Source organism: Lonchura striata, chromosome 6 (genome assembly GCF_046129695.1).
Source record: "Lonchura striata isolate bLonStr1 chromosome 6, bLonStr1.mat, whole genome shotgun sequence".
Lineage (NCBI taxonomy): Eukaryota > Metazoa > Chordata > Aves > Passeriformes > Estrildidae > Lonchura > Lonchura striata.
The window spans coordinates 64,688,673-64,703,193 of record NC_134608.1 but is presented as its reverse complement, the minus strand read 5'-3'; the positions used below and the strand labels follow the sequence as shown (position 1 = coordinate 64,703,193).

Below are 14,521 nucleotides of genomic sequence, written 5' to 3'. Positions count from 1 at the left end.
TTAAAATATAGAATAATATTTTTATGCATAAGCAAAATAAAATTTTAATTATTATTATCAAAAATCAATCAGTTTAATTAATTTAATTAAAAATTCACTTAATTTTAATTATGAAGAAAAATGCACAATTTTTAAAAAATGTTTTGGGATGTCAGTCCCAGGTGGGCAATATCTGTGGGTAAGGGGATGTGGTAAATGGATGTGATTCATGCTGAATAAGTTGTTGTCCTAGATTGCAAGGCAAGATGTATTCAATTGCCATCTGTTAGAGGTTGGTTCACTGCATTGTTTATTTTATCTTTTTATTTTCTTCCCTAATAAAGAACTGTTATTCCTGCTCCCATATTTTTGCCTGAGAGTCGCCCTTAACTTCAAATTTATAGCAATTTACAGGGAGGGGGTCTACATTTATTTTTTTCCCCATTTCAGGGAGGGTCCTGCCTTCCTTAGCAGACTCCTGTCTTTGCAAACCAAGACAGATTTTGGCACCCAACGTGCGGCTCGAGGGCACAGGAACAAAAAAGGGAATAACAGTTCTTGAGTAATCCAATTTCTGTGTGCTGCTACAGAAACCTCGTTCAGCGGCACCCTGTGCTCCAGCCTGCCCTGGTTTGGGTGGCACGGAACCGTGGCTGCATTTCTCCATTTGCAGGCCCTGATCTAAACACGGCTCCTACAGCCAAGGCTGCTGTGGCTGTTCTCCGGTTTGTTTTATGGGTGAATAAGGGGAAGAATTCATGGATGTTTAACTTCCTCTGGGAAGCAGGCACATGGATTCACAGCTGTCACACACTGACTGTGTGCTTTTGGGGTTACTTTAATAATGGCACCTACTGTGAGGAAATGACACCAGGGGAAATTTTCTCCCAAGCCTTTAACCATCTCTTTGGGGCTGCCCCACCAGTTTGTGAAGGGCTCAGATCCACTCCAAATACCAATGATATCATACAGGGGCTGTGTTGCTGTTAGCCCTGTTCTATTTGGCACTGAGAGACAAGGGAAGATTAACCTGGATAACCACCCTGACACCCAGCCCAGAACCTGACACGGCCCCAGAGACCAGGGATGCTGCTGCCCCAGAGCCTGACCCTGCCCCACAGCCACCCCAGATATGAACCACCCAGACTGGGTGGGGGTCTGGTGAGGGAGATGCAGGAGATGCTGAAGGAGTGCATTTCCCCAGCTGGTGAGAAGCCCTCCCCCTGCCTCGAAAAAGGAGAGTCTGATGGGGCAGCAGTGGAACCCACAGATGTTACAACTGTCCAGGTTCCAGCTGAGCCACAAAGGCAGCCACAGCCAGCAGCAGTCGCCCCTGTGGAAACAAGGAGGTCTAAGATGGAATCAGAGCACCCAGATAAGGGAAGGCCCTCACAACCAATAGGGGAACCAAAGGTTGCGATCATCACCGAGTCCCTGACGCACAAAAGTCTCTGTAACCTGCACAAGGACATTGTACGATGGAGACGTGAGGCTTATACAACCTGACTGCTTCAAGTCTGAGACCTCATGGGTACAGGTGCCCAGCTGGATGGTGGTGAGGCAAGGAATTTGGGACCCTTGACCCAAGACTCAGGTATGAATCAGATTTTTGTAAGGGAGCCAGGGTCCCTTTCCCTCTGGGAGTGGATTTTAATGAGTGTCAGAGAGAGGTTTGTCCACAGGGTGAGAATGCAGGAGCACCAGCATAGAACGTGCTGGGAAACCCTTGAGGAAGGGATCCAAGAGCTGAGGGAAGTGGCAGCATTGGAGGTACTCTTTGGGAGGGATGGACAGCATGATAATGAGCCCGACAAGGTCAGGTGCACAGGGCAAATGCTGTGGAGTCTGGCAAGGCTGGGGCCATCTCAGTACACCACCTTCATTGCCACGATCAATGCCGATAACAGCCGAGAGACAGTGGGCTCTGCTGCCAACAGCTGAGAAATTGTGAGAGTATGATCCATGGCCCAGTGCAGGCTCATGGCTCTGCTGTGGGCAAGGAACTCAAAGAGGAGATGAGGGAGATGAGGGTGGAGGTGAGGAGGAACAGTTCCCACATTGCCCCAGTGCGAGTCACAGGCCCCAAAGTCAGAGCCCAACGTTCCCCAGCCAGAGAGAGAGGGTACGCCCCACGGGCTGGCCTGGGGTTCTTTCTGCCTGACCATGGGGAAGACATGGGAAGGTGGGATGGGAAACCCATTTCTGTCCTGGCAGCGTGGGCGTGTCAGCTCAAGGAGGGAAGCACTGACCGAGGGAATTCCAGTAAAGTGAAGGCAGCTCAGCCTCCCATGACCAAGCTGCCGGGTATGATCTGTCAGATCTCCTTGAAAGTACCTATACCATGTGGGCTTAGGAAAGAAATAATAACCAGTGTTAGAGGGGCCCTGTCTCTAGCCAGGGAGAGGCACGGGAAAACCGGATCTTCTGGACAGTGTGGATCCGATGGCCTGGCACATCAGAGCCACAAAAATATGATGCTTTAGTTGATACTGGTGCACAGTGTACTCTGATACCATCGGGACATGTGGGGGCAGAGCCTGTTTCCATTGCTGGTGTGACAGGGGGATCACAACAATTGACTCTGGTGGAAGCTGAGGTGAGCCTGACTGGGAAGGAGTGGAAGAAACATCCTATAGTGACTGGCCCAGATGCTCCGTGTATCGTAGGCATAGACTTCCTCCGGAACGGATATTACAAAGACCCAAAGGGACTCAGGTGGGCTTTTGGCATAGCTGCTGCAGAGGCAGAGGACATTAGGCAATTGAACACCTTGCCTGGACTGTCAGAGAACCCATCTGCAGTAGGACTCCTGAGGCTGGAAGAGCAACAAGTACCAATTGCCACCTCGACAGTGCACCGCCGGCAGTATTGAACGAATCGGGATGCCATGATCCCCATCCACAGAATGATCCGTGAGCTGGAGAGCCAAGGGGTGGTCAGTAAGGCCCACTCACCCTTCCACAGCCCCATCTGTCCTGTGCGCAAATCTGACAAAGAATGGAGATTGACTGTGGACTATCGTGGCTTAAATGAAGTGACTCCACAGCGCTGCTGTGCCAGACATGCTGGAACTCCAGTACGAGCTGGAGTCCAAGGCAGCAGAGTGGTATGCCACTGCTGACATTGCTAATGCGTTTTTCTCCATTCCTCTGGCAGCAGAATGCAGGCCTCAGTTCGCTTTCACCTGGAGGGGCGTGCAGTACTCCTGGAACCGACTGCCCCAGTGGTGGAAGCACAGCCCCACCGTCTTCCATGGGCTGATCCAGGCTGCACTGGAAAAGGGTGAAGCTCCAGAACACTTGCAATACATCAGTGATATCACTGGTGGGGGAACACAGCAATGGAAGTGTTTGAGAAAGGAGAGAGGATCGTCCAGGTTCTGCTGGAAGCTTTGCCATCAAGAAGAGCAAAGTCAAGGGTCCTGCCTGAGAGATCCAGTTCCTGGGGTAAAGTGGCAAGATGGACAGAGTCAGATTCCAACTGAGGTCATCAATAAGATCACCGTGATGTCTCTATCCACCACCAAGAAGGAAACACAAGCTTTCCTAGGTGCCATAGGTTTTTGGAGAATGCACATTCTCAAGTATCGCCAGATTTTGAGCCTTCCCTACCTGGTCACCCACAAAAAAACCAATTTCCACTGGGGCCCTGAGCAGCAAACAAGCTTTCACCCAGATCAAGCAGGAGATCGCTCATGCTGTAGCCCTTGGCCCAGTCAGGACAGGACCAGATTTCAGAAGTGTCTTCAAAGTAGATAGACTATATTGAAAACAATGCAGAGAGAATTGTTTTGTCCTTTTAACTTTTCTTATTTATATCTTGATATCAGCAATATCCAATTGATATTGACCCCCAGCACCTTGTTATGCAATCTGAATACATATGAAAATCATGATCCTTCATGGCTAACAATCAATAACACTTCGTCCCTGCCTCCCCCCCGCCACCATTTCCCTCATCCAACCCCTGGCATTCCTATGCATCAGGAATCTTGTGGCCAGCAGGACCAGGGCAGTGATTCTTCCCCTGCGAGACAGAGTGAAAATTTAACAGGGTAGAAATCCATTTGGATTTAGGTGAAATGTGCTCCTTTGAGCTTGCTAACATGAGTGAAATATGCTGTTTAGTCTGGTAACTGCAGCACTAGCAAAGTTGCCCCAGCTAAAGAGAAAGAATGCAAATTTCCACACTAAAAAGAGATAAGAAAGACTCCTTGGGCCTTTAAACAGACCATGCAGAGTGACCCAGGAGTTCTTTCTGTACTTTCTGAACAAGAACAAGTGTAACTAGCTGTAAGTGTAACATGAAATCATGAGAATGAATATGCATGAACCTATTGTGAAATTCTATGCCTATGGAAATTAATTAAGGGTAATAAAAAAGGTTTGGGACTTCTCAGGGGTGCGCATGTCCATTGAAGGGCAATGAGTCCCTACATGTGTCCAGCGCTGTAAATAAACATACCATTCTTTACAAATCTTTATTGGAATTGTGGGGTTTTTAGTTTTCATCCACATTTCACCTGTGCTGGGCACTGGTTGGGCAGCACCTCGAGTGCTGGGTGCAGTTCTGGGGTCCCCAATTTAGGAAGTGTCCAGGACACTGCAGCACCAAGGAATTCATTGTGGCACTCTGAGGCTTCATGGAACCAAGAGGCCACTGTGACCCAGCAGTGCCTTGTGGAACCATGCAGAGCTTTTTGACAGAGCAAGACCTCGTGTCATGATGGGGCCATTGTGACCCTGCAGGGCCCTATGGAACCGAGGGGCCAGTGCTGCCCCTCAGGAACTCACGGAATGCAGGAAACATGTTTGACACCGTGGTGGCCCTTGGGACCAAGAGGCCATTGTGACACTGTGGAAGCAAGGAGAGCATTGCTGCCCTGCCAGACCTCATGGAATCAAGGATCCACTGTGACACTGCAGGGCCTTGGGGACCACGGTGACATTGTGACACTGCAGGGCCCAAGGATCCAAGGGACTTTGTGACACCAAGGGGCCCCATGGAACCAAAGGGACATTGTGACACTGGGAGGCCCCATGGAACCAAAGGGACATTGTGACACTGGGAGGCCTCATGGAATCATGGAGACCATTGGAACACTCTGGGGCCTCATGGAACCCTGGTGACACCAAGTTGTCTAGAAGTGTTGATCTGCTGGAGGGTAGGAGGGTTCTGCACAGGGCCCTGGACAGGCTGGATCCAGGGCCCAAATCCAACAAGGTGAGGTTTAACAAGTCCAAGTGCCGGGTCCTGCACTTTGGCCACAACAACCCCTGCAGCGCTACAGGCTGGGGACAGAGGGCTGGACAGCAGCCAGGCAGAAAGGGACCTGCAGGGACTGATGGACAGCAGGCTGGACATGAGGCAGCAGAGTGCCCAGGTGGCCAAGAAGGCCAATGGCTCCTGGCCTGGATCAGGAATGGTGTGGCCAGCAGAAGCAGGGAAGTGATTCTTCCCCTGTGCTGGGCACTGGTTCGGCAGCACCTCGAGTGCTGTGTCTGGTTTGGGACCCCCAATTTAGGGCGGACATGGAGGGGCTGGAGCATGTCCAGAGAAAGGCAACAAGGCTGGTGAGGGGTCTGGAGCACAAGTACTGTGAAGAGCAGCTGAGTGAGCTGGGGTATTTGATCCTGGAGAAGAGGAAGCTCAGGGAAGACAAGGTGGTGTCAGGGCACAGGTTGGACTTGATGACCTCCAAGGACTTTTCCAGCCTTGTTGATTCTGTGATTCTCTGAAACCACCCTTGGAGCAGTTGCAGAAGGAGCCCTGGGCCTCCTCTTCAGAAGCTCCAGCAGCCCAGGTCCCTCAGCTTCTCCTCACAGCCCCAAAGCCCATCCTGTCAGTCCTGCAGAGCCTCTGCAGCTCCTCCTCACTGCCCAGAACAGGGAACCCCACAGCCAGACACAGCAGCCCAGATGTGCCCCCCTGGCCTGGGGTGCCTCTGGCAAGGGAGCAGCATCAGGCACTGCAGGAGCCTGCAGACAATTCCTGCAGCACTTGTGGGATGATCCTGCTCCCCAAGGGATGTTCCCAATGTGCCAAGTCAGGAACTGCAATGGAGAGTGGGGTCAGAGAGGAAAGGGCAAACAGGGATGGGCTGTGTGCACGGGAGGGAACAGGGGTGGACAACAGGAAGAAATTTGTAGAAGGAAGAGTAAAGAAAGCAAAGGGGAAACTAAGGAAATTCTCAGGGCAGTTTGGGGGTGGCTGCCAGGCAGCCCTGGCTCTGAGCAGCAGCGTCTGCAGTGGGACAGGAAACTCCCAGCTGATGGGAACAAACTTTCTGGCTGACTGCAGAGGCCAGGACAAAGCTGAGTGGTTTCCCTGGTGTCCCCCAGCCCTTCCTGGCCCCAGGGGCTGATGGCATTTGTGCTGCCTCAGATTCATGTCCCCACAGCACCAGCACGGGGGTGCTCTTGCCTGCTGTGTGCAATGCAAACAGGGGCTGCTGAGCCAGTGCTGCCGTGCCTGTGCCTGCAAGGATGCGGCACCTCTGTGAGCTGGGGGAGAGGCCAGGGCTGCAGAGGGGGATGTTGTTGGCAGCTCCATGAGGACGCTCTGGGACGCTGCCCTGGGCTGTGCAGCACACTGGGGATGGATCAGCCCCTGCTCTGCTGCTCCTTCCCGTCTCCCCCAGGGCCCTTGCAGAGCACCAGCCATGCTGTTTGCCCCCAGCCTCCCCACGGCCAGCCTGGGGCTGCTCACGGGGGTTTTCTGTGCTGAGCATTGGCCTGGCCGTGTTCCTCAGAGAGCCTGGGCAAGGAGCCTGGAGCACCCAGGCCCTGGCCTGAGGCGTCAGCGCTGCCCCAGCAGTGCCCATGGCCTGTCCCTGCTGCAGCCCCGGCACTGCCACCCCCAGGACTGTGCCCGGCCCCGAGAGCACTCAGGCCCTGCAGCAACACCAGGGCCACCAGGGCAGCGGGGCAGGGCCACGGGAGCAGCACTGGCAGCACCAAGTGCTGCTGCTCCTGGGCACAGCTGCTGTGCCAGCCCTGATCTGCCCCAGCTCTGCACACAGATATTGCTGCTGCAGCTCCAGAGAAGGCAACAAAAGTGCATCTCTGCAGAACACTCTGCTGGGAGAGTCTTTAGTTTCTTTAAAGGCCCTGAAAGCACAGCCCCTCATTGACAGCGTCTGAGGCCACCGGGTATGTGCAGGCAAACAAAATGAGAAATGGCACAAAAAATGATACTTCTTTGTGGAAAATATGAAAAAAGTAAAACAAAGAAAAAGAACCTCTGAAATGAAACCAACAAGAAGTATCAAAGATGACTTTTATTACAAGTGATTTGCAGAAATTGGCCTGAAAGCATCCAGTCATCTGTCTCCACACTGCAGCCTTGAGCTCCTGGTTCCTCAGGCTGTAGATGAGGGGGTTCAGGGCTGGAGGCACCACTGAGTACAGAGCTGACACTGACAAGTCCAGGGATGGGGAGGAGATGGAATGGGGCTTCAGGTGAGCAAACATTATAGTACTGACAAACAGGGAGACCACAGCCAGGTGAGGGAGGCAGGTGGAAAAGGCTTTGTTCTGTCCCTGCTCAGAGGGGATCCTCAGCACAGCCCTGAAGATCTGCACATAGGAGAAAACAATGAACACAAAACACCCAAATACCAAACAGGCACTAACAGAAATGAGCTCAAGTTCACTGAGGTAGGATTTAGAGCAGGAGAGTTTGATGATCTGTGGGATTTCACAGAAGAACTGGCCCAGGCCATTGCCGTGGCACAGGGGCAGGGAAAACGTATTGGCCGTGAGCATGAGAGCATTGAGAAAGGCACTGGCCCAGGCAGTTGCTGCCATGTGGGCACAAGCTCTGCTGCCCAGGAGGGTCCCGTAGTGCAGGGGTTTGCAGATGGACACGTAGCGGTCGTAACACATGATGGTCAGGAGAGAAAACTCTGATCCAATGAAGAAGGCAAAAAAAAAAAGCTGTGCAGCACATCCTATGTAGGAGATGTTTCTGGTGTCCCAGAGGGAATTGTGCATGGCTTTGGGGACAGTGGTGCAGATGGAACCCAGGTCGCTGAGGGCCAGGTTGAGCAGGAAGAAGAACATGGGCGTGTGCAGGTGGTGGCCGCAGGCTACGGCGCTGATGATGAGGCCGTTGCCCAGGAGGGCAGCCAGGGAGATGCCCAGGAAGAGGCAGAAGTGCAGGAGCTGCAGCTGCCGCGTGTCTGCCAGTGCCAGCAGGAGGAAGTGGCTGATGGAGCTGCTGTTAGACATTTGCTGTGGCTGCACATGGGCACCTGTTCATGGAGAAAGGACAGGGACAAGTCAGGAGAGGCTGCTTGGAGCCAAACCTGGGCCATTCCCTGTAGGCTGTCCTGCTGGAACTCACCCTCCCTTGTTCCTGCTCTGGGAAAACCTTCACCCAGGTCCCTGCCTGAGCTCCAGTTGTGCTGGCTGAGTGTGCCAGAAGCAGCCAGGCCTGTTCATGGGGGCTCTCGAGGAGCCATCCCTGCCCTGCTGCCCTGGGTTTGTGGCCCTGTGGCAGAGGGACAAGGCTGGATATTCAGGATTTGTCAGGGGAATCACTTCTAATGCAGAAAGGCTTGGTACCATCTGCATGCTCACTTCTAGGGGAAAAAGATGGCAGGAGTTGGTTTAAGGAATTGTTATCCTACCCATAGATCATTCCTTTCTCTCTGAGGTCAGAAATCCCCAGCATTCCTGCTGCACTCAGAGTTTGCCACTGAGAGATGTGAGAGGCAAAGGATTCCCCGTGGCTGAGGGAAGGTGAGGGGCTGCATGGGCTTGTTCCCCCAGCACTGCTCTGCTCAGCCCCCTCTGCTTCCCTGAGCATCTCCCTGGACCTGGACATCCCTTCCTGAGAGGTGCCTTGTCCCTGCCAGCGCTCACAGAGCCCATCCCACCCTGTGTGCCCTCGGCCCGGCCCTACAGAAACCTGCCTGTGTGCAGGGCCCTGGCTGGGGCAGGCTCTGTGTGCAGCTGGGCAAGGGCAGCTCAGGAGAGCCCTGCTGGGCCCTGCAGAGGTGATGCTGCTGCTGCCCAGGGCTGAGGAGTGGCTGAAGGCCCTTTGGGAGGCTCCCAGCAGAGAGACTGACCACCCAAAGTCACAGTTCTGGAGTCTCTGTCCAAACATTCATTGGTGATCCTGTGTTTCCCTTTAAACTCAGAATGTTCTGTCATTCTGGGATTACAATTCCTGTTCTGCTTCTCTCAACCCCCTGTTGTCTATAATTAAACAAGAAAAAAGCCCTTGCAACAGTGTTAGAACAGTAAAGTAAAAACCAGACCTTTACTGGAAGCTTCCAGGTGTCCCAGTGGGGATGAGGCACAACCAGCCCCTGATTTCAACAATTCATTAAGGTTGATTAAGTAGGATAGTTTACAAGGACATTCAAAAGAATATTCATGTGTCCCAGTTACACACCCCTGGCTCAACCCATTGGAGTAGGTCCAAGGACATTTTTCCCCCAGGTTTCGTTATCACTGCTGGCATACAAAAACCAAAATGTTCTTCTTGTAGGTCCTCATCCTGTTGAAAAGACTATATAATATTCAAAAATGCATTTATACAGTCAGGTTATTTTTCTAAATTCTAAGAAAAACCATAAGGAAATGTACTAGAGTTAATTAAATATTATAGATATAGAGATATATAATAAAACTTTAATATTGTTCAGTAAGAGTTTAAGAGAGGTAATCAAGAGTTTAATAGCAATAATAAAGGATTATAGTTTTCTAAGTATATAAGTATAATCCTAGGCTTACCTTCTTTGGGAAGTGTCCTCCGGAGCTGTGCCCAGGCTGGTCTGGAGCTGGGAGCAGCCCTGCCCCAGCCAGCCCCTCTCAGCAGCAGCACCTGCCCTGCTCAGGGTGGCTCCTTCCCCCCACAGCTCCTGGCCAGCGCTGGGAGCAGCTCCAGGGCCGGCTGAGAGCTGTCCCTGGCAGGCAGCAGAGTCCCTGACCCAGCACAGCGCCCTGGGCTGCAGGACCCTGCTCTGCAGGACAGCCCTGGGCACCCCTGGCTGCTCTGCACAGGAGATGAGCAGAGAATGCACTCACAGGGTCAGTGGGCATTGGCATGTTCCAGATTTAGGAGATCACTGCAGGAGCTGCAGCTGCATTGTCCTGCAGCCAGAGGTTCCTGTGCCAAGGGCTGGCAGTGATTCTGCCCCAGGCACTTCTCAGCCCCTTCCCAGCCCTGACTGATTGAAGCTCTCTGTGCCTCTGTGCTGTGCCCGGGCTGGCTGCAGGCAGTGCCCCAGCCCTGCTGGGCTGGGAGAAGAGCTGCTCAGCAAGAGAAATGTGCTTTTGAAGCTCTGCTTGGTTACCAGCATCACCCTCTGTGCCAGGAGCCCAGCCCAGCTCAGCAGCACAGACACAGCAAAAGGACTTTAATGACCCTCTGGGGCTTTGTGCTCAGGCCCTGAACATCAGGCACTGAGAGGGAGCTGCAGAAACCTCTCCAGAGCTCCAAGCCAGAATCCAACTCCAAAGTTTCTTGGACTTTTAATGGGTCCCACTGAGGGACACGACTGAGAAAGTGTCCCCAGGCCCCAGGCAGAGCAGAGAACTGGAGGCACTGATGCCAGGTGGGGACAAAGAGAAGCCAAGTCTTGGTGCCCTGGGGCACAGCAGGGTCTGTACCACCAAGGGCTGTGAGGAGACACCTTGTCCTGAGGCCCTGGGGCCTCCTGGCACAGCCCCAGCCAGGCTGGGCACTGTCAGCCCCTGCTCCTGCCCTCAGCATCCCCCCCATGCCCACATCCCAGTGGCCTCAAGGATCTGCTGGAAGGAGTCCCTGGGGAGCCTTGGTCAGGAATGGCCCTGGGGTCTCCTTCATGCTGCCAGGGACTGCAGGTTTTTCAAAGGACTTTGGGTTTGGCTTTTGCCTTGGAGTCTCTGAGAGCTTTCTGAAATTTTGGCCTCCAGTATTCTGCATTAATTATTCTCTGGAGAGGCTTTGTCAGAAACAACACTCTGTGGGGCCCATTACTGTTTCAAGGTACTTCAGTTCTTTTAAAGTACTTGGTGTTTCCTTTTTGCTACAGACTCTGTGAGAGGTTTGTGCAATCATGGCCCCAGTTATCTGCTTTAACCTGTCTGTTGAGAGCTTTGTATTGACACTCACTGGGGCTCATTAATACTTGGAGATTCTTAACTTTTGCAAGGTACTTTGGATTTTCCATTCCACACTGAGAGGTTTTTGTGCCATTTTGAGTCTCTGAGAGGTTTTTGTGCCATCCTGGCCTCCAGTTCTCTCTTCCGAGGAATCCATGAGGAGCCTGTGTTGGGGATGGACCTCAGTGGGTCCCATTAATGTTTTGAGACACTTTGGGTGCTTCCTCTTGTTCTGACTCCTGTAAAGGTTTGTGTAATCTCCTCTCAGGCCCTGAGGTTCCAGGGCTCAGCTCCAAATGCACCACGGGGCTCATTAGGATCAAGCAAGTCCTGACAAACCATGGCTCTGCCTCAAATTCCATCTTGTATGGGGCAGTACATCAGGAAGTTTCTGTAGTGATTTTGGTTCACCAACTTGAGATTTCTTGGCCAATGCATCAATTAGTGTGGTGGGTTCAGTGCTGACTAATTACCAGTGCACTCACTAGAATATACTTACTCATTTCCTGCTCTGAGATAGGATTAGGAGTAAGGCAAAGTGGGCTCAAACTTTAAAAGGGTATAAAGAAAAGTTTATTAACAATAACTAAATGAAAGAGTAATAAGAATCAGAACAAAACTTTCAGAGCACTTTTCCTCTCCCTACAATCTTTTCTTTCTTGACAATGTAAGGAGACAAAACCTAAAATTTTCAGTCACTTTCCCACCTCTAGAATAGTCGTTCTTTAGTTCACTTAGAGAGAGGAGTCTCTCTTTATTGCTATGGAGACTTCTGCACAAGAAAACAATTCTCTTGTGGCTCTCCATTTCCACAAATATCAGCCACTCAGAAAAAGTGAAATAGTGAAATCCCTCCCATTTTCTCATAGCCTTTCTCACAGCTGTGTTTATGGCCCATGCCAACTTATGGGGTATTAGTTTCAGGATGAGCTGTTTAAGGCAAAGGGTCTCTTCATCTCTTTCTCAAATCATCTTTATCTCTGGGAACAGAGGTCTTCTTCTCTCCCTGAGGGCACAGGGTCTCATCCCTCTGCTCTCTTTGTCTGCTTAAACTTCTCATGGGATCACATCTACTTCAACATTTGCTTACTTTAGCTGAAATAAGTAATCTCTCAATTCTTTTCAATGCCTTACAGGGAAAAAAAGAGTCTAATGTATCAATGACATCTTTCTCCATAGCTTTAGCAGAGGATTACAGCCCCAAGATCAAGGCATCTCCTCATCCCTCCTATCTGGGACTTAACTTGCTTTTCACTGACCTCGGTGTGTCCATGTTGCTCCTCTGTGTGCCTGCCCTGTGTCCTTTTCTCTCACTGGAGGGAGGATGGCAGCACTGGAAGAGTCAATATCTGCCCGGGGCTGCAGATGGTTACACGACCCTGGCCAGGCTCGGTGGCCAATTCTAATTTTGGCCATGGTCCCTGAACATGAAGACCAGTTCTTTTCCATCAGAATGATGGAACAGAGCTCCACTGTTTTAGGGGCAGAGGAGAAGTGACCACCAGGAATCAAGGCCAGCCAGAACTGCTAGATTCTGTTCTGAGAGATACCCTTGAATGCAGGAAATTTTTTAGGCAGTGTCAGTTTTGGCAATGGGCGTCTGAAAAGACAGACAGTTCTTTTCCATACAAAGGAAAGCACAGAGCCCCAGTGCTCCAGGAGCTGATGAGAGGCAGTCCTTGACATCCCAACATCAGCCAGACCTGTCAGGTGGCCCCTGGCAGGCCAACCAGACAGACCTGGTCCATGTTCCCTCAGTTCCATGGGGCCCCACAGTGTCCCAATGGTCCCTTGTTTCCAGGAGGCCCTGAGGTGTCACAATGGCCCCTTGGTGACATGAGGCCCTGAAGGGTCCCAATGGTCTCCATGGTTCCATCAGGCCCCACAGAGTCATAATGGTCTCTGGGTCCATGAAGCCCCACGGTGTCACCATGGCCCCTTGGTTCCATGGGCTCCAGTGGTGCCACAATGATCCCCTTGGTTCCATGAGGTGCCCACAGCGTCACAGTGATCTCCATGGGAAGGAAAGCACCGAGCCCCAGTGTGGCAGGGGCAGCCACCAGAGGCCAAGGCTAGCCAGACTTGATGGTACTGGCAGATTTTGTCTGGGAGCAACCCTTGGATATAGAGAATTTGGGAGGCGGAACCCCAGTTTTGGCCATTCCTGCATAGATAAGAAGGACAGTTCTTTTCCATAGCACAGAGCCCAAGCATTTCAATGGCAGAAGAAGAAAGAGGTGGATCCTGGGAGGCTCAACCAAACAGACCCATTCTTCCTGGCCGCTTTTGTCATGGAGGAGTCCTTGGATATGTGGAATTTGTGAGGTGGAATCTCCTTTTTGACCACGGACATCTTGAGAAGAAGGACAATTTTTTTCATTGGAAAGAAAGCACCAAGCCCCAGTGTTTCTAAAGCAGATGATAGGTGGCTCCCAAGAGGCCAAGGGCAACCAGACCTGTATGTCCTGGCAGCTTTCACTTGGGAGCAATCCTTGGATGTACAGAGTTTTGGAGGAGGAATCCCAATTTTGGCCATGGCCCATGGAGGAGAAGGAGAGTTCTCTCCCATCGGAAGGAAAGCCCAGAGCCCCAGTGCCTCAGGACAGATGAGAAGCAGCCCTCGACATGCCAAGGTGTCCAGGTGGTCTCCAGGAGGCCCAGCCAGCCAGACCTGGTCTGTGCTCCCTTGGTTTGGTGGTGACGCCTTGAGAGGCTGCCTAGAACAGAGCTAGGCAGTGTTAAAGGAATAAAGCAGGTATTTATTAAAGGCCTTCAAGAGATACACCTTGGGCAGTACAAGGGCGTGGCCCTGGCTCCATCCTAGATGGAGTCCAGGTCACGAGTTTTCACTGGGGCAAACAGGGGGATTTGGTCTGGCAGGATGTGTAAAACAATCTCCTGTAATATCTACTTGTTCTCACACAGAGCACTTGGCTGCAGGGACACATTCCCATTGTTCCTGCCCAGGTTTCAGGATTCAAACACTGCTGTCCTTCCCAGGAGCTGTTCTTCAGCTGCCTCGGGAGGCCCTTTGGCCTCTGGACCCACACTCTGGCTCATTATTAGCACTGCTGGATCCAAACCCTTTATCTCCACCAACAGCAGTGATTTGAGGTGGATCTACTTTTTTCCCTATTGTTTTAAACCCTGACAATATCAATAATTGTGCTACCTTGTCATGGGTTTGAATAATCCAATCTTGTTCACTATTCTTTATCCAAATTACTTCATTTTCCCCTTGATAATCTGCATCAGTTCCTCCTCCCATGACATGAGCACTTTGCAAGGCCAAACTCCAGTGAGCAGTTACCAAACCAAAGTGTCCTGGAGGAATCTGGATTCCTGTTCCTGCATTGTTAACTCTCCTTTGCTTCTGATTTATCCTGACTAATTCCAGTGGATGAAGGTCCAGTCCTGCAGAGTCTGGGCAGGCCCTGCCAGGGCCA

At 51.7% G+C, this 14,521-nt stretch overlaps 2 protein-coding genes across 2 annotated transcripts in view; both read right to left on the bottom strand.

Annotated features, from left to right (window-relative positions):
• LOC144246548 (uncharacterized) overlaps positions 1-14,521 on the bottom strand; it is a 319,583-nt gene that overhangs the window by 123,743 nt on the left and 181,319 nt on the right. The gene's annotated exons all lie outside the window — the stretch shown is intronic.
• LOC144246405 (olfactory receptor 14I1-like) lies at positions 7,080-8,210 on the bottom strand. Its single transcript, XM_077783803.1, has one exon. The coding sequence runs from the start codon at positions 8,208-8,210 to the stop codon at positions 7,080-7,082; it is 1,131 nt and encodes a 376-aa protein (XP_077639929.1).